This window comes from Bactrocera latifrons, unplaced genomic scaffold, assembly GCF_001853355.1.
Source record: "Bactrocera latifrons isolate USDA-ARS-PBARC rearing strain unplaced genomic scaffold, ASM185335v1 scaffold_13, whole genome shotgun sequence".
NCBI lineage: Eukaryota > Metazoa > Arthropoda > Insecta > Diptera > Tephritidae > Bactrocera > Bactrocera latifrons.
In genome coordinates this window covers 2667090-2694418 of record NW_017534741.1, presented here as the reverse complement: position 1 = coordinate 2694418, position 27329 = coordinate 2667090, and the positions used below count along the sequence as shown (strand labels likewise).

Sequence of the window (27329 nt, the reverse complement as noted above, 5' to 3'; positions counted from 1 at the left end):
GGCTAACTGTAAGCCGCATTTTATGGCTGCTGTGCGAAGATTTTTAATTGCTTTGAGTCGAGTTCTATTGCATTGTTCTTCGGTTTATTTCGTAATTGTGGCCGCAATAATGAACCATTAACACTAAATTGCCGCTACACTGGGGCTAGAAGGCACACATGCATACACATATGTATACATATAATCATTCATACATASTTACACAAATAAAATGTGAAGAACATAAATACATAAATAAGGAAAACATAGAGGCATAAATGCAAGAGCAGAAACACTCGTACTCATACATACATATGTATATGCGTACATATGGTAATTTTTTAATGAAATAATTAATCGTGTAGTTCGTTTGAAAGCTTACGAAAAGTTAATTAGAAGCACACATACATACGAGTATAGGTTGATGAAAACATACATATGTATGTACATAACAAATGCTTCTCGCAAATTTCGTAACAAAAAACTTTTATAATATACAAACATTATGGGTGAGTGGCAGACAGCTTTTAGAGCCCACCTTAGCTGCATTAGATTGTTCTTTGCTGGCAATTAAAGTTTACCGAATTTGTTCTACAATTATTTAATAATTAACATAACGGTAAATKAAATTTTCGTTAAATTGTTTCATAGCTTCTTTTATAGCCTGTAAAATTTGAAGGCGAATTATTTGCGATTTTTCATAGACCATTTTGCAGAGTATGGCATTGAGGTTTTAAAACGCCTAAATTAATATTTACTTAGGAGTTTATAGTGAATAGTCTGAAAAAAATTTAAATGATTTTTAAGCGCTTTTCAATAACGAGTTACATTGGCCTACCAGACTAAGCTAAACTAACCTTCATAAATATGATAACAATGTGTACAATATAGTGCATTCAAGGCGTATCATAAAATCAAGTTTAAGGTTTTTTGTATTCATATATAGAAAAGAAAATTCGGAAAATGTTTAAGGTGTATCATAAACTCGAGTTTACGGTTTTGTCGATTTTTTCATGTTTAAGAAACTCCGAGTTTGAAATGAACTCTAAATCTAAATGAAATCTAAATCTTCGCAAGTCAAAAATATGCATTTTTTGTGAATTTTTTTCCAAAGATATATTATATAAATAAGAAACATGTTTAAGAGTATTTACATAAAAAAAATCGTGCTTTCAATTTTCTTAAGCTCAAATGATCTTTTAAAAGGGTTTTCATTATTCCAATGATGCTAGTAAGATATGTGACTGTTAGTCATCGAATCCCAAGCACCAATTCCTTTATTTTATTGACGTGTTGATTATCAGWGATTGTAGATGGCCGTCCTRKACSTGGTTCGTGGTYTTAGTCYTACTAYTTTTTGYCCACAATTTTGAAATTCATAAGTAAATATAACTCTTTTATCCAACTTATGTAATAGTTAAGAAATTTAACTAAGTTCTGTGTGCAATTCTCAAACTCACTCCAATGCTTTTCATCTGCAGCTAAGCTACTTTCCTTATCAGTCTTGCATACCGCAGCTATTTTCACTTTACATTTACACTATTTCACGATTTTTCCAAGCACTACGTGCTAAAAAAAAAATATGGAATTATGCAACACTGCTTTTGCACARTAAAATTTTTTATTGCCATTTTTGTTATCTCGCCAGCTAGCCATGCGTTATTCATAAATTTTGCGCAATTGGCATTTGCATCAGTATAAAATTGTGAATTAGCAAAGCCAGCAACAAAAAAAGCAATAATGCAAACTGCAATAAATATGAATTGGAAATAGTCAAGTCGTAACTTGCAGTCGCGCATTTCTTTCATGCATACCAACAAGGCAACAAGCCAAGCCCCTGCAGCACCAACGTCGCTCGGCGCATGGCAGTGCTTTCGCCGTCCAATGCCACTCGGCGCTGCAGCGGCGGTGTGAGCGTGCTGACCAGTGCCGGTGCTTTGGTGACTTTTTGCCTATAAATTCACGATTTAYGCGCCATTTAGACACGCAGCAACGACAAGGTGGCGCCACAACTGCTACTCASCAATGCCGCCTCGGCCACTGCCCACCTTGGCCCCCACAGGTTGCAATTTTATTGCGTTCARGCGCATGTCGTTGGCTTATGTCGCCGCTCAATGACCACAAATCTGGTTTAGAGTCGTCGTCACCCACCTGCCGCACCGCACCTCATTCACTACCAACTATTGAAGTATTAAATTGATCGGTTTTTGGGTATTTTCTTCGATTTTTCGGCTACTGTTTTTCGGTATTATTTTTCTCGTTTTATATACATATATAACATTATGGCTTAAATTTGTTAGCARCTGTTGCTCATCTGCTGTGTTGGCTGGTGAATCAGCTAAAGCTCGCGCTTAACTCATCGGCTGTCGCCGCATGTGTCGCTGGCCTTTGTGGCGCGTGTGCGCGCGCTTGTCTCAAATATTACGCCCGTTTGTGTTATTGTTGTTTGCTGTTATTCGACTGGTTTTCGGTGATAGTAAAAGTGAAAACGCGAAGAAAACATAAAAAAATAGAAAACCAATGTGATGCTGTTATTACGAGTTGATCTGTGGCATTTTGTCAACGAGCTGCGGTTAGTGTGGCGTGGCAGGTTACCGCGAAAAGTGACTGAGTTTGTGAGTTATGTTTCATAAAAAGTTGATGGTGCTTAGGGAAAATAAAATATATGAAAAATGCGTTCAACACCAGTCAGACAGCGTGCTTGAAACCGGAGCACATTGCTTGTGTGGTATGTGGCACGTTGCTACTTAACCCAACCAGAAATCTGTGAGCCCTGTAATCCGCTCAACTCCATTCGAGTTCTATTAATATACTTTTGATGATTGATTTATCAATTTGYCTGCTTTGCTGTTGTTTGTTACCATATGCGCAGCACCTTCCATGCTTTCAATTAAAATTTTTTCTCGTAGCTGTTATTAATTTTTGCCTACGCCTTGCAGAGCCCGCATAGTCGGTGCATTTGTTTGTTTTGAAATATGCCACGCACTGCCACTCGACATTTCAATTCAGTATAACTCAATTCTAAACGTCATTGCGTTCAATTCATTAAGTGCCTATTCACCATTCACACTCACCGCTCACAGTTTGCCGCTCGACAATCCCCCTCATTACATTGATAATTCGTCTTGCATGCCGCCGTTTGTGGAGCAAATGCTTTTAATGTTGATTCTTGGCAAGCATAGAGAATTGCAAAGCTAATACATACAAATACATACATACATATGCACATACATTTGAAGAAAAACATATAATATATAGTTGCACAAACGTTCCAAAATGTGCAGACTATCAATTTTCTGGTAGCTATACACTTCCTGCATGCCACATATCAATTAGACGTAGGCAATTTCAATATTTTGTAATAATGCATTAGGCCACTGCTGCTATGCACACACAACTCGATATGTGTTTCAATGAGTGCGGCCGCATGCCTTCTTTTAATTGTATTATACACTGTGCCCAAAAAATAAGGTGACATTTGAATTTAAACTGCGCGCATCGAAGGATTTGGAGAATTATTTTTTTTTTTTAGGTTGGTAGTACTGTCAGTCACATTTATGTCAAATTTCATGTCAAAATATTCATTAGTGTTTGAGATACGTATCGTTTTGTGAGCTGCGTGAGTGAGTTTTTTCGCTTTTTGCGATGTCGAAATTTGCTGAGCAAAGAATTTGCATTAAATTTTGTTTACGGAATCAATTTTCTTCTGCGGATACGTTGAGGATGGTGCAGAAAGCCTTTGGTGATGAGGCTATGTCTAAAAAAAATTTTTACAAGTGGTATAGTGAGCTCCAAGACGGCCGTGAAAGTGTCGAAGACGAAGAGCGTCCAGGGCGACCATCAACCTCAACCCACGAAACTCACGTTCAACAAATCAAAGATTTGGTGTGGAAAAACCGTCGATTAACAATTAGAGACCTTGCTCATGAAGTCGGCATATCGAAAGGCTCAGTCAATACCATTTTTAAGGATCTTTTGGGCCTCAAGCGTGAAATCTCGACTGGTACCGAAAACATTGAATTTTTTGGAAAAAAAAAAGGCGTCGCGTTGACTGTGAAACGATGCTTTCCGACTACCAGGGTGTCATGAACGCATTATAACTGGCGGTGAGACTTGAATCTGTGCTTACGACCCCGAAACAACCGATCAATCGGAGGAATATCGTACTAAAAGAGAGCCGAGACCAAAAAAATCGCGCAAAAGTCGCTCAAAAATCACGGCCATGTTGACTGTTTTCTTCGATTATCGTGGTGTTCTGCATTATGAATTCCTTCCAATCAGTCAAGCAGTCAACAAGGAATATTATTTGAACATTATGCGTCGTTTGTATAACGCTATCCGCCTAAAAAGGCCGGAATTGTGGAAAGACAATTCTTGGTTTTTATATCGTTCCGCAACCACCGTATTCAGCTGATATGCCGCCGTGCGACTTCTGGCTGTGATTCAAGCCACAGCAAAGACGGAACTGAGGGMCATCCCGGAAAGTAAGTGTTTCGAAGATTGGAAAATCCATTGGTATAAGTGCATTGCATCTGGAGGGGATTACTTTGAAGGTGATGAAATTGATTTGGAAGAATATAAATAATAAATAAAGAATTTTCAAAATAAATACAATGTCACCTTATTTTTTGGACACAGTATAGATCTGTGTAGGTAAGATGCTTTTAAGGTTTTTGTTCTTGATTAATCGCAGTATTTAGAAGATTTTCTGTTGCGAGTGCAAATTGCTGAAGAGAATCACTCAAAGATTTCAAATTTATTACATGTGCAAAATACTTCAAATTTTTTAATGAAAATTTTTGTTTTATTGAATTGGAGTATTTTTAAACTCAAAAATATTACATATTTGGTTTAATTAAATAATGAAAAATTTCAAAAATTTTAATTTTATAGAATTTGAATATTTTTAAACTCAAAAATACTACAAATTTGTTTTAATTAAATAATGAAAAATTCCAAAAATTTTAATTTTATCGAATTAAAGTATTTTTAAAACTCACAAATATATTTCTTAGTATTTAGTGTTTATTACACAATTTGCTCTTTAATATTCAACACTGCGATTTGTGCTTGAGAATTGACGATTAACAGCCAAAGATCTTACTGATGTCGTTGAAATATCGAAAGGATCAGTGGTAACCATTTTGAAAGATCATTTGGGCTAAAAAGAGTGAAAACACGATTGGTTTCGAAATCACTCAATTTTATCGAAACACATCGTCGCGTTAGCGTCTGTGAAATAATGATTTTCGACAACCAGGATGTCATGAAACGCGTTATTACTGGCGATGAATCTTGAATTTATGCTTGCGATTGAAAACAGACGATCAATCGACCGAATAACGTGACAAAGGTGAGCCGAAGCCGAAAAAACCACGTCAAAGCAGGGCAAAAGTCAAAATTATGTTCTGATAGTTCCCTTCGTTTATCGAGGTATGGATCACGCCGAATTCCTTTCGACCAACCAAACTGTCAAATGAATACTAATTGAGGGTTATGGCACGTTTTTTCAAAACTATTTGTAAAACTAGACTGGAATTATGAGCCGCAAACTCTTGGTTTTTGGACCAAGATTAAGCATCGTCGACTACTGTATTGATTCTTAGTGAGTTGATTTCAACCAATATTGTGCCGCAACCATCGTATTCACCTGGTTTAGCTCCGTGCGACTTTTACCTATTCAGCAAACTCAAACGACAGTTCCGGGAAAACCGTTTTGAGTCAATCAACGGGGTTAAACGAGAATTGCAACAAAAACTTCGAAAATTTTGATATTAGAAGTTTATTCAAATATATTAGATACTTTTTTGCCTCGAAAGCGAGCTTAGCACCCGAAATACTCAGGAAATCAGTCAACACTATTAATTGAGTAGTTATAAATCGCGAGGCACCTTACCAAATAAAGACCGCATCCACAAGGACTACGCAACGTCTCACTTTGCGCTTGACTTATTACTTATGATAAGGAAGCAACAACAAAGAGCCTCGACAATGAATGCCTTTTTGGCGCTAATACCGCAACTTTCAAGCCAAATATGCATTAAAAGTGCGTATGTATGTATGTATAGGCAATTTTCTCACCCCACTTTCGCGCATTTTTACAACAAAACAATAACACCGAGGCATACGGCGCTAACACTGGTATGTGCACACCTAATAAGTCGCTCAAATTCTTTTAAGGCATAATTAGCAGCGTCCAAGCATTAGCGCAAGAAATAATCAACATAATAAAATCTCGTATAAAAAGTCTGGCAACATATGTAATGCAACAAATATGTAGCATGACAGCATGTAGCTTACAAGTCACAACAACAACTAGCCAACTAGACTTTAACTCAACTTCGAGTTTTAAAACATGTTTTTTGATTGATTTGCTTGTTGTTGTATGTGAGCTGGTGTTTGTTGCTGGACGGACAAGCGTTTGTCACATTAAGTTGTTACAATTGCTGTTAGCCGGCAATGTTGGTGGCATTTCTGCTATCAATTGGTTGCTTGCTTTTATTGTATTTGTGTTTGGTGTCACTATGACTATTTCTTTCATAGGTGGATTGTTGTTGTTTTTTTTTCTACATTGCACTGCAATTAGTGGCAAGCGCATTTCCAGTGAATTAATTTTGTTGCCAATTTTTTCGTTGCTCTTTTGCTTTTTTTTGTTTTTTGTTTTTCTTTTTTTGTTCCTGCGCTTTATATTAATCTGTGGCAGCGTGGATGAAATGTTGCAGATAGCCGACTGATAATCATCGGAAGTTATTAACTTGAAAAAGCGCCGATTGAAGCTGGGAAAATTGCTAATAGCGCAACTAAGTTACAAGCAAGTGCAGTGTTTTTTGCCTTTTCTTTTTGTTGTTGTTATTTTTTAATATTGGCACTAAAAGCGAGTTTGAGCAATTTCATTGACTTGTAGTGAGAAAAATTGCAAATATGTGGAATGCAGCAAGTGGTTGGCATGCTAATGGAGTCTAGTAACACATGCTGGTATATAAAATATGTAAAATAACGGTAATTAAAACACATACATACACGTCAAATTTCGTGAAGATGTCTTGATAAATAGAAAAGTTTTTCATGCAAGTACTTGATTTCGATCGGTCAGTTTGTATGACAGCTATATGCTATAGTAGTTCAAAATCGGCGGTTCCGACAAATAAATAGCTTCTTTGGGAGAAAAGGATGTGTGCAAAATTTCAAGCCGATATCTCAAAAACTCAAAAACTGAGGCCTGGCAGACTGAAAAAAAATTTTACGAAGTCGACTCAGCTCGTCAACTTAAACTCTTATACACATATGTACGCACCAATATACTTTATTGGTCTCCAATRTTTCCCTCTAGGTGTTAAAAACTTGGTTGGGAACTGAATATCCCTTGAATAGGGTATTCATATTACTAAAAGTCWTTTAAAGGCCTTGAACACCATTCCCAAGAACCGAAGTTGTGCCCCAACAGGCCAAAGCTAAAGTTCCAACACATCTAAAGTTGTGGTTTTTCAAGACACCTTTTTTCGAAAAAAATTACTTCCATGGAAACAACAAAAAATTAACAAAAAATAAAAAGATTGCCTGATTTTGGCGCTTTCCAGAAATTAATACCGATAGTAATATTGGTCGGAAGTTCAGCATTTACAATAGGAAACTATTAAAGATTACAATTACGAACAAAGTATTGAAGAAATATTTCAAAAAATAAACTTTGGCGCTTTGCAATCGAATAATTCCGGTAGTTGCCATATATTGGTCCGGAGTTCGAAGATTATAATAATTATTAATCTTAAAGTTTAAAAAAAAAAACTATTTTAAAAAACTTATTATCCTAAAAATATTGCCTACATTTTGGCGCTTTAAAATAAAAAAATTTTGATTAAAATCTTGGTCAGAAGTTCGAAGGTTACAATRGTTATTTTTATATATTTTTTATTTCTAAAGTATATCGAAAATACCATATARAATCTCTTGAACCTTCTTTCTTGAGACATCAGTTCCGATACTCGTTAAAACACCGACAATTCGTATATATTAAGCTTCTCAATTTTATGCAGATACTTCTTTTGTTGGCGTATTTTACATTCATCTTTTTTTTACTGTTTTTTTTACTAATTTTCTCCGTCTCTCTCAACTAAAACACAACATTCAAGTGGCTAATGATGTGATGCAACGTCTAATCTCCAAATTTATGTCTGRGCATTCATTTGCATAGGAAGTTGAGACGTTGAAAGGAATTCGTTGCCGCCTTTTATTGTTCGCTTTCTTTTRTATTTTTATGCGCATTATGCATACCTTTCTTATTGGCTTGTATCAACCTTCAGATTGCTACTTTCATTGGCTTTGTAATTTTGCGACATTGTTTGATGGATATTTGATAAAGCTGTGTTTTTAACCATAGATATTAGTTATGTGTTAGTAATTTGCGTTCTATTGTCATTTAATTAGCTAAATTTTTTTGCAAAAACTAAAAAAAAATGCATTCTTGTTTATAAATCTATTAGCTAACTAACTGTGCTTAATTTGCGAAAAAGTTATATAATTTGAAATTGTTCAAAAATGGCAAAGAAAGGAGGGAGATTAAATATTCAGTGATGTGAATAAAAGAGCATATCATACACAATTTTTAAAAACAATCACTGCASCCGTTATTTCCTGCCCTGCTTGCATCATTTACAAGTTTTAACGCCTAATTTATTGCGTCAAATAAAAATAAATGTGTCGGTGCGAAATATCAAGGTCATTCCTTTATATGCAAAATCAAGCTAGCCACCTTCACAGTCGTATATAATTTTGCTTTTAGTTTTTTTTTTTTGTTTTTTGTGATTATAAATTGTGCTCTGGAGCTCATTTTTATTGCTGTTCACCAATATATATATGTGGTTACCACATTTTTCTAATTACCAAATGCAGGTAGTCGCCAGGAGAGCGTTATTTGATGCTTTTCTACTTGTTTGTGAGGCAATAAARGCTTCCGTTTCTGCTAAAATCTCCATATGTATAATTAATTACTACAAAYCACATGCGGGTACATAAAAGAAATTGTTTAAAGAATACACAAAAAATTATAAAATCCATAAAAAAATATGTTTAAATACAGGTAGAAGCTAAAAAGTGCTCAAGCTTCTACTAGCGACCGGTAAAAAATTTGTATATTCTTCAAAAAAAATATTGGTTGTTTTTCTATCATTCAAAAAGACCTAAATGTGCACGCAAAGATATTCGGACCATATTTTGCGTAGTTTATTTAAAGTTAATATATATGYATAATACTTTCCAAATTTCAAATAAAATAGTAAATCTAAAGACACAAGAAATTCCAACAAAAGTTTAAGGAAAAATTTTGTGAATAATATGAATTTCCATACAAACACTTGATTTCGATCGGTCATTTTCTATGACAGCTATATGCTATWGTGATCCGATCTAAACAATTTCTTCGGAGGATATAGCATWGCTTTAGGTTATAAAAAGCCAAATTTCAATATGATATCTCTTCAAATAAGAAAGTTCTCCATACCTAAACTGGAAATTCATCGTACAGTTTGTGTGGCAGCTTTGAGTTATAGTTGTCCGATCTGATAAATTTTTTCGGAGACTTGAATATTATCTGGAATAATAATCTGTGCCAAATTTCAAAAAGATGTACAAATCCAAAAGTTTTCTATGCAAAGACTTTATTTGGATCGGTCAGTTTGTATGGCAGCTAAATCTAATAGTGGTCCGATATTGGCGATTCCGACGAAAGAGTTTTTTCTTTAAAGGAAAATGATGAGTAAAAAATTTTGGATCGACATCTCAAAAAATGAGGGACTAGCTAAATATATAGACAAACAGCAAAGGATAAATCAACTCAGGTCGTATATATACTTTATTAGGTCCCCGACGATTTCTTTTGGGTATTAGACACTGTTCGGCAAACGTAATACACCCTGGTTCAAAGAAAAATCTGAAATCAATCTACCTAAACAGTAAAAGATTTTGAAGAAAGCAATAAGTTTTTATTAAAAATTTTTAGTACCAGCCTGTTTAGCCCTAAATGTGACTTCTAATAATAATTCGATGGCAGCGCCACCTCGCGGAGCAATTTTGAGCAAATAATGTTAAATTTTTAGCAAATATTGTTCCCTTGAGCCAAGTCATAACAATATTTTCTTAAAAATTCGATTCTAGCGCCATCTAGCGGGTTTGAAATTTTCAAGAACACCCTCGAACTACTAAAAAACTACCCACAAATTTTTGAAAACTATATATACACATCCAGACAGGTTTTTATTAGTTGGTCAGCCTTTCAAAGAAAAAATAAAAAAAAAACACCAGGTATTAAAAAAAGTTACCAAAAATTGCGGTGATCCATAGTCTCATATATTTGTCCATACACACAATCAAATATTCCAACTAAGCTTTGTTGTAAGTGCATGATGCCCAGTGAGAAAAACCAGTAAACGCATGTAACACTACATGCACACCCCCTCCCCGTAACACCTCCCAGATCAGCTCTAATCACAATATCATGCTGTCACGTTATTTGTTGTCATTGCAGCTGAAATAGTTGTTGCTGTTGTTGTAGCCGTATAGTGTTGTAAAATGTTGCCGCTAGTTTTACGCGATCGCTATCAGCGAACGCTTGTACGCTGTCAGCGGCATTGTTGTAGCACTGACGGTGAGCGTCATGTGATTTGTTTGCGACGCACAGAGGACTCACTGCCACAGCAGCAAAAGGCAGCCAGCTGCAGACATTTGGCGATTTTCTTGTTTCTTCATTTTTACAATTTTTTATGATGTCTTGTGTGCTCAAAACAACTTCATTTGCACGAAATTTACATGCACACACACACAAACACGTGGGGGACATGAATGCTCAATGCTCGTATGTGTTTGCATGTGTGGATGCATTAGTATGCGAAACGCTTATGCATTTTGCAAATTTGTGGCTGTCGCRTTAGAAATGCAACATTTGCAAACGCCACCTTTTTGCGGTATGTGGGTTGAGAGTAGGAAACACTTTGAGCTGCTTATCGAGCGCATGCCATCGCTCAGCGTTGCAATTGTCTAAATCTATGCGTCTCGTTATTTTTTGTGTTGGCATTATTTCCTCCGTATTTGGAGTTATTTTTTGCGTGAATTTATACAGTTAAAGTTTCCATATTTTTTAGAATTCAAACAAAAAATAGTTTCTTATTTTAAAATTTCTGGTGAAAAATTATTATGTGAATATATTTATTTATTTTCCAAATATTTCATAAGAAAAAATATTAAATTTCCAAATTTTTTAAATTTTAATATTTTGAATTTTATTTTATTTTTCTTTATTTTTTTTATTTTATTATTTATAATTTTTTTATTGCATTTCATTTCATTTCATTTTAGTTTATTTCATTTTATTTTATTTTATTTTATTTTATTTTATTTTATTTTATTTTATTTTATTTTATTTTATTTGTAATTTAGTTTTTGTTCATCTTCTTGTGAAACATTTGATACTGAAACCAAAACATGCTATCAAAATACGACGAGATAAAGCACCTACAAGGCTATTGTGACCGACTATTGATAATCCCATGCACACATAGATGTACATAGATATACATATGTTATATCACGCATAATTGCATTACCCGTAATGATATCATTGACTCATTCCCACACTTAAATTTGACACAATTTCGACTACCAACAATTTGCACACACACAAAAAAGRCAAACAGAGCGGCGATTCGATGTTAAGTATACGCACTGCTGTGCCATTGGCAGCCATTGCAGAGTCAGGTGTGTTTACTGGTCAACTGCAACGCAATTGTAGCGCTTTAACTTGGCTTAATGTCTTTGATATCTTAAAATTCAMAACGCACGACAACAATAATGGCAACAATCTGATTAAATGAATTCGTATCACTAACGAAAACGTAGCATTTATAATTGGTTCAATTTRTTGTGGCAGCGCAACTAAATAGCCAATTTATTGTTGTTTTGTTTGTTGTACATTTATTTTATTTATTTTTATCGGCTTTTCGCTTTGTGTTATTTTTTGTCAATTTTTTGTTTTCTTCTTGCCACTTTGCACCGTCAATCAAAAATTCAATTCGGCCAACAAAAAATTATACACTTTTCGTTGCATAGAAAATTGGTTTGTTGGCTCTATTATACAGTTACTTAAAACGATCTCTTTATGAGCGGCACGCACAACTGTCGGCCATGAAATGCGTACAGATTCGCTAAAAGACATACATAAATGGAAATTTATTTTTCAATTTTCCGTTTTCTAAAAATTTTAGAGTCAAGAGATTATTTTGCGATAACCTAATTTTCATATGAAACAAAAAATTGTATAAAAGAAATATTTTTAACAAAATTACTTAAAAAAAAAGTGAAAAATATATTAAATTTTTTGAAATTTTCAAGAGAATTTTTGTGGCGATTTTTTGGTCCAAATAATTAAAATTACAAGAAAAATCGTTAGCTTTGACACCGAAGCCATAATACCCTTCACAACTGATAGTGATCCGATCTGACTAAAAATATTGGCCATTGTAGCGTTGCCTTATAAGTACAATAATCCATACCAAATTTTGCAATGATAACTTCAAAAGGAAAAAAGTTGTSATAAAATGACTTGATTTTTTATGTAGACCCGACTGTCGTGGAAATGTGTTTCTACATGCTCAATTGATTTACGGATTTGATAAAAAAAAAATTAGTAAAATTCATATATTCCCGCACAGAGTTGTCTTGACTATCAATACTCACTTATTATCTACAAATTTCTAATAATGCTCACGGTGTGCATTTATGTAGAGGCTTCAAAATTAGTAAACGTCAAAGCAAACACTTTCATTTTCAACACGATCCATGCAATGTTTGGCAGAGAAATGCGAAATCTATGCAGAAACCGAGGCCGAGTYAAATATGCATGTGGCAACAAAGCACTTCACCGCGTGCACGGCATAATTAATGTGTTAGTAGATCAAATATTATGTTACACTGCGCGCAATTAGTTATTGTTGAGATTGCCGCTCCGCAAAGCGGTTGCCAACGTTATTCATAGTATTTATTTRCCGCCAGTGAAGCTATGAATGAATATAAATGTGTTGTTTGCTTGAATTTCATGTGGTATACGGTATGTGTTAAGTTAAAATATAAAATATTCAAGCACAGCCRCCACCGCCGCATATGTAAGATTTGCGTGTGGCAGACGCACGACGCACRACGCATACAAAATGCGCTTGCGGTGGAGATTGTTGCATTTCGTTGGTGGTGGCGCATGCGCGAATGTAGTTCAATGTGCTACCGCCAATGCTGTTTGCACTTAACGCGGTGTAAGGCGAAATTTRTAAGGCTTTCTTTTAACATATGTACGAATATTTACTTTCCTTGCCGCCAGCCAAGGCAATTGAACTTGACTTTCATGGCACGCGTGCGGAGGGAGCGCGCTATGTGGTTTGGGGTAGTGGGAGCAACCGCTTGCTGGGAGATGGTATCGATATCGATTGTGTAGCGTGTTGTATGCTGATTGCTTGTTGCCACTGCGTTACGCAGTAGACCGGCAGCTGCCGTCCACCAATGAGCCGGTTATGTGCGGTAGCATTGCACTCGCTTTTGCGAAACACCAATTTCTGTTGGGCTTTTCAATTTCGATTTTTAACGCGCTGACCACTTGAATGTGGCAGAAAGTGAAATTGCAAGCAGTTGCAAACGAATAATTTGCCAACTTGCAACACAGCGCTTGCGTGCAAGAATTCTTGAGGCTTCTGAGGTGAACTCTGCGCCRTGAACTGAAGGCGAGAAATTCAATAACTTTTCCCTCGACTCAAAAAATGCAAATAAAGTATTTCCGTTCACGAATATGTATACACTTGTAAATATATATACTTTTACCGCAGAATGTGGTAAGTTGCAGCATTGCCAAGGTCGTTCCCAGCAAATGTTGGCGACCAGCAGACACTAACCGCAGAAATATAATAATAAGAAYCAAAGCGGCCACAACGGAAATGCAAAATATACGTGCCACAATGCTGGCCAAGTCGCATGCAGTAAGCTGAYCATTGCTACTCAGCGGACCCCTCTAAAAGTAATAAGGGACACCGCTGGCTTGCTCGGACCACAGTCGCCAAAGTGTCAGTAAGTAAAAATATTATTGCATCTGCAAGCGAAATTTCACAAAAACAAAAACAATCAAAGCATAACAATGAAAAGTGCTGTCATGGTTGCCTCAAGCCAGCTTTCAACATGCAGCGTGCTTCGTGCACATTTATTTTATGCGCAATAGTTGCAATCAGCATACTCCCAGATAAGCTGTGCTCGTCGTGCAACGTCAAATTGCACCGAATGTGGCAAGAACACCACGCAGTAGCGCAATAGCAATAAARCAAACAATAGCATATAAACGCAATAACAATAACAATAAAAAGTATATACAAATATAAATTAAGTTGAGCGGAATTGATTTGAATTGAATTGAATTGCACTCAATGTTGCAACAACTGCGGCAGCCAGCTGAAGAATAAAGTTAAATAGTAAACAAAAAAATGAAAACGAAAACCAAGCTGCTCGTTGGTAGAATAAGAAAAACATAAGTAAAGCAAAAAAAAAAAACTTTAACCAAATATAATACCCTTCACAGCTACGTTTCTTATCTTTTGTACGATTGCATATAAAAATGTCTGTATCTTTATTTTTTATGCTATATTAATCCGATCTAATACACTTCTTCAGAAATTGCATTATTGTCAAAGTTTTCCATAGCAGAACTTGATTTCAATCGTTCAGTTTCTATGGCAGCTACATATGTCCTATAGTGTTGCGATCTGAAACAATTCTTCAGAGATTGTATCATTGTAAATGGCAATAACTCATACCAAATTTCATGAAGATATCTTGTCAAATGAAAAAGTTTCCCATACAAACACTTGTTTCCAATCATTCAGTTTGTATGACAGCTATATGCTATAGTCACCCTATATAGGCGGTTACGTCACATATGCAAGTTCTTGAARAAAAATAGACGTGTGAAAARTTTTAAATCGAAATCTCAAAGACTTGAAGAACTAGCTCGGGTATAGAGATGGTTAAATCGACCCAGCTCATCACGATGATCATTTATGTTATATGTATATACACTTTATAAATTATCCGATGTTTGCTTCTGGATGTTGCAATAATCATAACAAGCTTTTAGCTGTAGAGTCAACACAAGATCAAAATTTCCAGACTTGTGAAGCTTGTGATACCGAGAGTAAACGAACTCAATAGAGAGAGAAAAAGTATATCAAGAGAGAGCGAGGGAAGTAGAGAGAGAAAGAGTATAATAAGTGAGAGCAAGGGAAGAGTAACAGAAACGTTAAAAAATTTTACCAAAATTATGAGGATTACGATTCCGCCAGTCCAATAATGCATCACATTCCAAGAAGGATATTTGAAAAAGAACAATAGTCTACAAATAGCGGATGCCTAAACTGACAACACTATAAATCTATACAAAGACAAATTTAGAGAGTCGTTTTCTCACTTGATGTAAATAAAGATCACAAGAGATCGCGGTATAGAAATCTTTAACAAGTAATGAAAGAGACATTTCAGATCTTAGACCAGCTGAGGTCAACGCATAGTAATGTTTTTTAATTCGAAAGAAATGGAAGAACACTTTGCTTTCAGAAATTGGCTACGCGCTCAAAAGATAGATCAGTTTAGAACAGTGTCAAATACAAGCTTGCTGAATTTGAAACGTTAGGTCAACTTTGAGGAATCAAAGCCTAACAAATTTTAGCATATTCGAGAAACCTCTACTCAAACACAAGCTTTTAATTACGCAAATGTAGCAAGTTTTTTCAATATTTACATCATTCATTAGCATTTCTCAATAAACTACAGCCTCAATAAATTCACTGTTGGGTATATAGTAAAAGTATGAAAGCTGCGATGACTTTAAAGCGCATCTGTTGCAATCCACCAATGACTTGACACACAACAACAACAGTTGCGCTCACACGCKAAGCTACGGGGAAGATGTTGCACCAACAATGCGAGTTGCTACAGCTGAGCTGTGGTCTGCTTCATACTTTTGACGCTAGTATTGTTGTTGTAAATCGAAATGAAGATGGTTAAAAAGCGCGATTTGCGACGAGATGAAGATGACTGCGGAAGCAAGAAATAAACAAACYGCAAAAACAAAAGCARCAATATAGACAATGCAAAAACAACAGCAACCGCAATGTTGAAACTTAAGAATAATTACAACAAAAGCGCAAAAGCGATTTATAAAACGAATGAAATGTGAAAAAAGAACCAAACACGGTAGCATCGTCTGCAACGCCAACAGCCAACATACAAAAACAATAACAATAAAAGCTAATGTGGTAATTTATTTTGTCAGCTACTGCAATTGCGATTGCAACGACAGACTTTTTTGTTGTTTTATATTTTCATTAAATTGTTTGTTGTAGCTTTTTGAGGGCTGTCGTGGTTGCGGTTTTTATGGCTTTGTGATGGCAAGGCTTTTGCGGCTTGCGGCTATTTTAGCAACTTTCAATAGGTTGGCGCGCATGCGCTTCTTGCCTTCTTGCAAGCAAATTTGCAATCATTCACTTTTATTGATTTAGAAATGAGAAAGTTTGAATTAGAAATGATTGTAAAGTTTATTGTTGATTAAATGCTGAAGATGTCAGCTTAAGGAATTATGTTTTTAGAGAAATGAAAAGTATACACAATTCAAGTTAAGAGGTTAGGGACGATCCTAAACATGATTGCTGATACTTGATTTCAAAGCAGACGTTGATTTATTGAGAAACATATACATATATTTCAATGTTCTGACATAGTCTAATCTCAACTTTCAGACTTACACATAATCAAAAAAAGTATAAAAGAATGCAACGCTTTATAAAACAACACTGAAATGGACTGACTTTCAGTAAAAACCCCAATAACTTACTTYACTATCTTATACATTGSGTAGTCGAAAAAGACTTTTCATATTTTGTCAATAGATGTCGTTATAGTCGTATATCGCCGKTGCTRCCAATSMCTTTGTGTCATACGATAYAGTGTTGGACAGSTGAGATTTTAAGCTTCATTTAACCAAAAATGTGTTGTATGAACTTTGTGCAACAAACTACGTTTTCTCACTTTCTTCCACACCACCAACGCATAATAACTTTTATGTGCTTCAGAAAAACAACACATTGCTACTCAGTGCCCATTTCACACACCCTATATGCCCGCAAGTAACAGTTATTACCACGTTAATGTGCTGCACGATCAACACTGATCATTTGCCTCGAACAGTTGACTAGTATACGCGCATTAGTCTGTTGCATTTAGCCAGTGGCTGTTAGGAAATTGTCATTTGGCCACCAACGCAATTACTAAAGCTTACAGTACAGCACAACACATGCATAGCCAGTAGATGCAACAGCGCTCAAGTGAGTTCAAGTATGGAAGAAAGCGTTAAGCTTCCTGCCACGCCGCCGCAAGCAGCGCAAACATTAATTAGTCACAAAACCACCGACAAATCAACCCATAAGGCGGTTATCGAAGCAGAGCCGGCAGGCAAAACAACAATAAGCGCACCGACAAAATCAACAGAGCTCATCACGGTTGCAATATTAGGCACGATCGCACACTTGACGTACATATGCTTGATGTACATTTGACGTTGCCGCATTTAATATGCATCTTTGTGTGATATGCATTTCCCCCCCTAGCTGCACTCCTACCACATCTACACACGATGATGTCGGTTCAGGAAGTCATGTCCACAATGTAATGTTAATGACAAGGAGCGTTTGCGGTTGCGGCTACGTTTACCACTACAGCTGTGACCGCAAGCAAATCACTACCCACAATTGGAAAAACACAAAGAAACAATAACAAACAAATAACAAAGAAAACATATACTAAGAAAAAAAATCATGGACGCTCCTAATCAATGTACCAGCCAAAATTTGTGGCACAAATATTGCCAYCAACAACAAAAGCGTTTTGTAAAGCAACAACAACAATAGTGGCAGCACTCTAACGCGCCTCCATCTTATACACTGCGTTGCAAGCGGTCGAACTACCTCCAGCCTGTCGACAACCAAGTCGCAAGCCACTGACGAAACAAGAGCGTAACGAAATATTTGCATAGATTTTGTGACAGCAGCAACACTCTGCATAACGGTGACGACAAGACTCCAGCCAACGGCTTTTTGCAACGCCTGTTTGCGAAATCTGCCAAACACCGCCTAAGCGAATCGTGATAGCTGGCTGTTGTTAATGGCGCATTTGACCCCTACTGTGACCTCAAATGTGACATTTCACTGGCACGATCAGCGCACTTTGCGGGGGCTGGCAAACATACATAATATTATGACAAGCGCAGAACACAGGCGGCGGCGTCGTATCGGCGACAAAACGCCGTYGGCCACTTCTACACATTCGTCCATTTGCACTAAGTAATGCAAATTCAGATGCAAAACCCACAGTTGTGGCTTRTAKSCTGAAGTATTCATTGTTGCGTGYCAAAATAAAACCAAAAACGGCGCGTTTCTTTGTGTCATGCARGTAACGGTGCTTTATTGTCATGTCAATGTCGTTGCATACGCCGCTTTACCGGTTCATTACAACGCAGCATAATTTTTTCTTTTTATTAATTATATTTTTAAGTCGACAGTTGCTTCCGCTATGCGTGCATGTGTGTGTGGGGGATTCGGTTGTCGAAAGTGACCCAGCCGCCAAACCGCATTTTTGGCATATTATCGTACACTCCTCAGCCACTTGGCAGCACGCCTTTACAAATAAAAAGRAAAYTAATCAAATAACAAYGGCAATMAAGTCAACTGCTTTATGCGGCGGCCATCTGGCGTCAGGCATCGAGATTGCAACTTGATCTGCGCCAGCGCATCAATTTCCTCCTTCAACTGCGGCATCTTGGCACGAAGCGGCAATTTGTTGTGAATTATTGCGCGATTTTAATTTAATTACTTGTGTCGGCAGCAAAAGGGTATGAACACTTGGTGGTAATTACTAGTTGGCAGTTTTTTTCCTTGATGACAGATTGTGTCAACCTTTGAGTTTCCATAATATTTCTTACGACATCATCATCGTGGAATCGCATAGCAATTGTGTCGTTGTATCTTGGTGCAAATAGTAAAAGATCTATAACACAAGTCGCGGAACTGAAACTGAAGTTCACGTTAATTTTTAATTGCTTGCGATCTTGATAATTTTCAATTTAAGCCTATAGGCTTGACTGCTGCCATTTTTAATGAACTTTTGTTTGAGTACAAGGACCCTGAACTCAAATGTTTGCTTTGTGCTACAATAATAATGATTTATCTAAATATTATTGATTTTCTTATTGGATATATATTTGTGTTTTTTTCAACATTTGAACGTTTATTAAAGAAAATCATGTTCAATGACATTATTCGAAATATTGTCTGGTGCTAAAATATTTTCATATATTTTTAGCTATTTATGGATGTATTGGAAATGGAAAGAAATGATAAAAAGAAAGGACAGAGTCTGGGTTTTGAGACGGATGTTGTTGTTGTTGTTGTAACGGCAGAATTTTGCTGAGTTGACAGTCCTTGGCCGGATAAAAATCCGGGTCCGTTCCGGTTTTCGTAGACCCGACTGTCGTGGGAACGTTTTTTGAGACGGATGAAAACATACGGTACAGTTCTGATGTGAACCGTATTCCAGTTAGAGCGTTCCAAATTGACTGGATGAAATGTCAACTAAAAGGCACTCGTCAGCAGTTTTGACATGCAAATTCGTCATTCTACATCTCTTGACTTCAGTACATGCGACACCCAATTATCTTGCTTTTAAAAGTTTCGGGCTGCTGACTCTCATAGATCCTTCGCGCTTTTCTCGGGTTTGGAAACAATTTTCATCGAGTAGTTCTTGCAGTTCTTCATCTTCGAACTTTTTTGTCCACCAGACACTCTTTTACAAACCAAAATAACCACTCTTAATGACGCCTACTTCYACAAAAAGGTTTTTTCAAGCACAAAATGAATGGCATATACTCAATTAAATTGTCTACTTGTATACATACAACTCAATCCAAAATATGTGGTTTTGTTGCTTTTCTGCAACTACTGTAGTCTGGGAACTCTACTCCTTCATGCGTTTATGGAAATCCCGTTACTTCTACATAACCAAAAATTCCACAAACTAAAGTATGTGCTTCATTTCATTTATAAGCTTTCTGTTGACGGTTAAAAGCCACAAATTGATTGTCTAATGCGTTGTGATGCAGGGCTTCCGTATTTAATGCTTTGTCAGAGCGCTGGCCACCGAATTGCAGATGTTTAGCCAACTAACTAAGCAACGTACARTAAGCCAAATACGGTCAATGGATACTAGACACGCATCACATGCCTACACTTGGACAACGGTACGGGAGCGTGTGAATACAAGCAATTTATGAATACGCTAAGACTAGGTTAGCTAACAAACCGCAAAGTAAAGTAAAGCAATCAACTATGCTATGTGTAGCGTACAACCTTTTTTGGCGCGCATACCACTCAAACCAACTGCGCAAATGTACAAATGTGCAAGCCATTAACCATTACTAAACATCGCTTGGCACTTTTCACCGCCGCCTACAGAACAACAACGCGTTTTAAAGAAATAAAAATAAATATAAATAAAAACGTCAAATTGACATCAATACGATGGAGATATCTTAGACCAGTTGCATACCATGCATAACTTAAATATATTACATGAATTATCCACATAGACAACTAAATTTATACTTCGAGCGCACATTCTAATATGTAATTTTATCTTATTCTTCTGCTCCACAGATGCAACTCGAAGGCTTCGTATTTGCCACGCCAAAGTCTTGAGAAGCTGAACAACTTAGATCCGGATCATGGCAGTTATAAGCTCACGCTCACCTCAAACGAGGATTTGGTGGCAAATACAAAACCAGCCGCCTACGATATACTCAATACACATAATGGTAAAATGCCAAATAATTTGCCAGATGTGCTGCCATTGGGCGCGAAGTTACAGCCACAGCCTGCATCTCCCACATCCGCCAATGCTTCGCCATTACGCTATGGTTCCAACAATAACTTGAATACAACAACTGTGTCGGCGTCGTCGCAACAGCAGCAGCAGCAACAACCGATGTCTCCTAATTGCTACCCCGCATATCCTCCTACACAGCACCGCTACTCGACGCCAGCGACCATGAACAGCTACAACAGCAACAATGTTGAGAACACTGCCGGCAAGGCAACTAATTACAGTCGATCTCAGTCATATGACACACATAATAACTCGCACAGTGGTAATCTCTATCATCCCAGTCACGCTAGCAATAGTCCCACAAAGTTTATGTCACAATCCACTATGGATTTAAAGCGCTCACAACAACTGGAGCCGACGTTGGAGGAGACCACCGCCGCCTTGCTCAACGAGAGTGGCACAGTGTTGTCGCCWGCACAATCGGAAAGTAGCCTAAGTAGTCCATGTAAACGTCAGCTGCAGCCGTTGTCCATGAAACCSCTCTCGAGCCTCGGTAACTCCAGTGATAGTGGCGGTGGCAGTACGAGTGGCAGCGAGGGTCGCATTTTCCGTGCCGAAGTCGTCACAGCTACGCTGTCAACATCACCTATTGCGCCTGTTAAATCTGTTATACGTAAGGATTCGCTACGCGAGAACATCGAAAAGATAACGCAGCTTCAGTCGAAGCTAATGTCGGCACAYCAGTCAGAAACCAGTTTGATAGGCATTTATGGCTCGAAAACAGCGCTTAATACAACGACATCGTCTGTGCCGAGCACATCCACAACGAAAACTGAGAATACATACGCACAACTGACAGATGATAGTACCGTGAAACAGGCTAGTGATAGTAGTGTCGAGCTGACGCAAGAACAAAACGACAACATATGCCACAAGAATATGGAAAATAGCGCAGTGGACTCGAACAGCCCACAGCCGCTGAAATCGCCTACAAATACAGCAGCCACGCCAACCTCGCCAACAGCAAATGCTTCGCTACCTCAACCAGCCACTACCGTCGCCAGCACAAATACCACAAGTGAAGATCTCAGCGCAACACAAACGACCGAGCTGAATACCAGCACCGAGAGCTTAAAACTCGTGCAACGCAGCGAAGTCATACTACGCGTGAATCCCGCCACCACGGAGGCAGCTTCACAAACCGACGACGAACTGATCGCCGCAACCAACGATGCAGACGAACATACACGACTCACCGAACAACCACAAAGCAAGGAAGATGCACAGCAACAACGCATAACATTACAGCCGCGTCAACGGCATCCGATCGAGATTGATTGCGAGGAAATGTCACAGGAATTGGCTACGCTCTTGGGCACAAATGAGAAATTGGTGCGAATTTTAGCGCCGCCTACACACAAATTACCCACAGACTATGTTAGTAAYCTATATAATCCGAATGTGCCATTGCGACCGGCTAAACGGGATGTAGGCACTTCAACGCTGCTGCGCATGAAGGGACTTGATGCACAGGAAAAGCTCACCGTTGAGCTACAATATGCTGAAGTGGAAGTACTATTGACTAACGGCGATAGCGAATCGGAGACGAGCGATTTGCTGAAGACRAAAGTGGTATGTCAGCATCACCTAATTTATTTAGAGTTAAGTTATAATGTTTTATTTCTATTGCAGAATGAACTTATGAAACAGTTAAATCGCAAAATACGCATACTTAATAAGGAACAAACGACACTCAAGGCGGAGGCTGAACACAACGATGAATTGGGCAACACTCTAGTCGGCAAGCTGACGGATAAGGTGCGGCCAATCGAAGCAACTAAATGTCGCACCTATATCGATGATGTCGGACAGATTACCAGTTTGCTGCTTTCGCTCTCCGAACGATTAGCGCGCATAGAGAATAGTTTGAGCGCCGTTTCAGCTGAGAATAGCGCCGAAAAGGTAAGAAAGAGACTAAAGTATTACCTAAAAAATAAATTTAGATCTTCCAGCATTTTTAATAACTTCTTAAAAGGTTAGAACTATCTAGAATTGTGGTTCTGTATTAAACGTACCATATTCATTCATTAAATCCCTTTTTTTCTATTTTTCAGAAATCACTCGAGTTAAAACGCGATCGTCTACTCGATCAGTTGGCTGAAGCGAAGCGTCTTAAGGTGGATATTGATCGACGTGGTAGCAGCGTGGTTAACATCGTCGAGAAAACACTCAGCGCCGATGATTTTGCCGATTTCGACTATTTCATCAATATGAAGGCGAAATTAATAGCGGATACGCGCGACGTCGCCGACAAGATCAAATGTGGCGAAGAACAACTGAATGCGCTCAGCGAAGCGCTCATACAAAGTGATTGTTAAAGTAGTGAAAACTTTGCGACCGCAAGCAAAGCTCTAAATATGGCGTTTTATTAAAACTATATTGGTGTTTGTTGATGAAACAAAGTAGAAATGATCGAGAGCAACTGCAGCTCAGGTCCAGGTCAGGTAATGACTTTCAGATAGCTAGATAGATAGATATGTGTTTGCAATTAGGGTATGTTGACTGAGTAAGCGGATTTTCCATGCCTTCAACGGCAACAAGTTGAAAGTTTAGTGTGAGAATCGTTAAGAAAATGGGAGACAAAAGACGAGCGCAATTGCACTGAGCCGGCTTTCATCGAAGTCTAGTTAGATCATTGTAGTGTAGAGTAGCGGAGCGCCCACACAACACATTTGGGTGTTCTCCACTTAGTTTCTTTTGTGTAGGGTAGAGCCTGTAAATTGTAAAGATTTGTTTTTCGAAACGCCGCAAACAGGGTGCTACGCTTTAAATAAATTGTATACCATTATATATGTAACTAAGTTTTAGTACTAGTACTTAGAAATGTATTAAAATTATGGCATTGGAAAACAATTGAAAAAACACAGAGCGAACTTGTAAGCTTTGAAAAACAAAGCAAATTAATATTTTAGAAGGCATTATGAAGCCGAGATGGCATTACTGCTGAAGGCAGTTACTATTTAAAATTCAATTACTTTAATTTGTAGAATTTATAATATAATACACACACACACACTTAATTGTATAATATGTGATTTAAAAATACGATTTTATTTTAATTAGTCCTTATCACTATGGGAATCATATCAAAGTAAATGCACGCATGCGCAGAGTTTGCGCTGTGATTTTCACTTCGTGCGTTTGAGCTGACACTAACACAAAAGCAATGCAACAACGAAAAATGTTTTAATCTTAGGCAACGTTGGTAACTTCGYCTTGAAATCGCGCATAAAAATTGAGTGTTGCGTAGAGAACGTTCGCAATTCTTAATTATTTACTCAAGTGTCTGTAGATTAACTGCRTCCTATTTTAGTTTTGATTAGCTTAAGTTTATGCACTGGCATTRGAGCAAAACTGTACTATAAATAAATTTTAATTAAACTCAAACTACAGCTCCACAGTTGAAATACAATAACAATGAAACAACAATATACTATATAATATATATAAGCAATGTAAATGTAAAGAAATGGAAGAAAGCAACAAAAAAAGAAAACAATTTAAATGAATTTTGCATTAAAAATTTCTATTACCTAAATGTACATTTCGCAAATTACAGTAGGTATGTGCATGTAATGATTTGTGTACTTATTTCGCTGCAATTTTAACGGGTTTGTGAAATATTTGTTGCAAATTGAGCCACTTTAATTTTGTGTATGCTTATGATAAGAACTATAAATAAAGAAATACTTCAACACTTATTTCTGGGTTTTAAATTTTTTGTAAATGCAATGGTAAGGGTAAGTATTAGAGGTGAAAATTTATGTGTSTAAGTATCCGTATGAAATTAAAAGCCCAAAGTTAGTTTGATTCGTTGGGTTGCATTTTCGAACATGCGCTGGGCGGCAACAAAAATTATTCAAACTTCAAAAATTATACAAATCGRAGCTTACTCCTCAACTGGTTACCAATCGATGTAAGAAGCTTTTAACAACTTTACAACTTTTACGCCGTTTACTAAGTAATTTCGTTTGATGACAACAGCTGATCTTATTGACTCTAAGGTGTGYAGTGTGTCCAGAAAATAAGGGGACATTGTATTTATTTTGAAAATTCTTTATTTATTCTTCCAAATCAATTTCATCCCATTCAAAKTAATCCCCTCCCGACGCAATGCACTTATGCCAAACGGATTTTCCAATCTTCGAAACACTGGTTGTAGTCACTTTCCGGAATGGCCTTCAGGTGCATTATCGTGGTGCAAAAACCAACACCTTCCACAATTCCGGTCTTTTTAGGCGGATAGCGTTACGCCMACGACGCATAACGTTCAAATAATATTCYTTGTTGACTGTTTGACCGRTTGGAAGGAATTCATAATGCACAACACCACGAAAATCGAAGAAAACAGTCAAAATTACCTTAATTTTTGAGCGACTTTGGCGCGATTTTTTTGGTCTCGGCTCTTTTTTGGCACGATATTCGCTCGACTGATCGGTTGTTTCGGGGTCGTAAACATAGATCACACCCTGGTAGTCGGAAAGCATCGTTTCACACTCAACGCGACGCCTTTTTTCCAAAAAATTCAATGTTTTCGGTACCAGTCGAGATTTCACGCTTGAGGCCCAAAACATCCTTAAAAATGGTATTGACTGAGCCTTTCGATATGCCGACTTCATGAGCAAGGTCTCTAATTGTTAATCGACGGTTTTTCAACACCAAATCTTTGATTTGTTGAACGTGAGCTTCGACGGTTGAGGTTGATGGTCGCCCTGGACGCTCTTCGTCTTCGACACTTTCACGGCCGACTTGGAGCTCACTATACCACTTGTAAAAAAWTTTTTAGACATAGCCTCATCACCAAAGGCTTTCTGCACCATCCTCAACGTATCCGCAGCAGAAAATTGATTCCGTAAACAAAATGTAATGCAAATTCTTTGCTCAACAAATTTCGACATCGCAAAAAACGAAAAACTCACCTTTAGTAGCTCATCAAACGAGACGTATGTCAAACACTAATGAATATTTTGATATGAAATTTGACATAAATGTGACTGACAGTACTACCAACCTAAAAAAAAAATAATTCTCCAAATCCTTCGACGCGCGCAGTTTAAATTCAAATGTCACCTTTTTTGAGGCACAGTAGTATATGTATAAATATTATATATGATCAGGATAAAAAGAGAGCATGAAATCCGAGCAACTGTCTGTCTGTTCGTCCGTACAAGCGACAACTTGAGTCAAAAAAAGGAGAACAATCTCGTAGATGGGCGTAAACGGACGATTGCTTTACCCAGAAAACGGCATTTAACAAAAATTTATTATGTGATCCATAAGCATTCAATTAAGATATGAAACTGTTATTTGGTATATGAAATCAAGGGGGTAAGAAAGTGATATTTTTTTTTTTTTGTCTCAAATCAATTAAGATACAATAGCGAAATTCGCTGAAAAAAATTCCCTATCAGCCTTGAAATCCAACGCAGAGTCAGTCTTGCCAACAGATTCAACTTTGGACTGTGTAGACAATTGAAAAGTAAAGTCCTCCCTCGACGAACAAAGGCCAAACTCTATCATCCCTCATTCGTCTGCTATATGATGAGGTGGCATGAATAATGATATTATCTGATGAGGCGGCCTTAGAAGTGTTCGAGAGAAAGGTTTTACTGATACTTTGCGCATTGGAAATGGAGATATTCCAGTGTCATACGTTAGCCACACAAAATACAGCGGCTGGAATATAGGATATATATAATATAAAATCATTTTTGAAGCATGAAACATGAAAATGCTCTATATTTGGTTTAATCGGAAGGTCTTGTTCTATTGTGAATTTCTAAAACCGGATAAAAGCATTAATGGAAAACGACAGCAACCCATTAAACTGTAGAGTGCTGATTGTCGAAAAGCGTCCTTAATTTGCATCATGACAACGCTTGGAATCATGTTGCAAGAACGGTTAAAAACTATTTAGAAAGTCGGCTGAGGAGTTTTGGTTACAGCCCAACCTTGCCTCTCTTCTGGCTAATAAATATTTGCTCTGGTTCTCTTGGAAACATTATATCAAAAATTGAGTTGATTAAGTCTTTGGCCCCGTGCCGGCCTTTTGTGATGGATACACAAATTGCCAGAAAAATTGGAATTTCAAATAAAAAATACGTACGTTGGAATTTCAAATAAAAAATACGTACATACATACATATGTGTATGAACTAATGTATGTATGTATAATAATGTTCTAATATTTTTAAAAATATTATCAGTGATTGATATAACAAACTCAATAACAGGATATGCATAATTTCAATASAAGTAGTATTTTAAATATTTAAAGAAATATTTACAACTTACCTTAAAACATGTTTACCTTAAAGCAGGATATTTATTCAATTTTATTTTATTTT

General features: G+C 37.1%; 1 protein-coding gene and 1 long non-coding RNA gene across 2 annotated transcripts in view; both read left to right on the top strand.

Annotated features, from left to right (window-relative positions):
• Nucleotides 1–19470, top strand: part of LOC108978984 — a 118039-nt gene extending 98569 nt beyond the window's left edge. Inside the window, exon 3 of the long non-coding RNA XR_001994147.1 lies at nt 19405–19470. This is a non-coding gene — a long non-coding RNA (uncharacterized LOC108978984). The remainder of the gene's footprint in view (nt 1–19404) is intronic.
• The window catches only part of LOC108978912 (protein Shroom), a gene marked incomplete at its 5' end in the record, with an annotated part of 254171 nt that extends 229488 nt beyond the window's left edge, over nt 1–24683 (top strand). Inside the window, 3 exons of the mRNA XM_018949426.1 lie at nt 20754–22554; nt 22615–22884; nt 23037–24683. Coding sequence (XP_018804971.1) covers nt 20754–22554; nt 22615–22884; nt 23037–23300 — 2335 coding nt within the window. The remainder of the gene's footprint in view (nt 1–20753; nt 22555–22614; nt 22885–23036) is intronic.
• Nucleotides 24684–27329: the final 2646 nt, after the last annotated feature.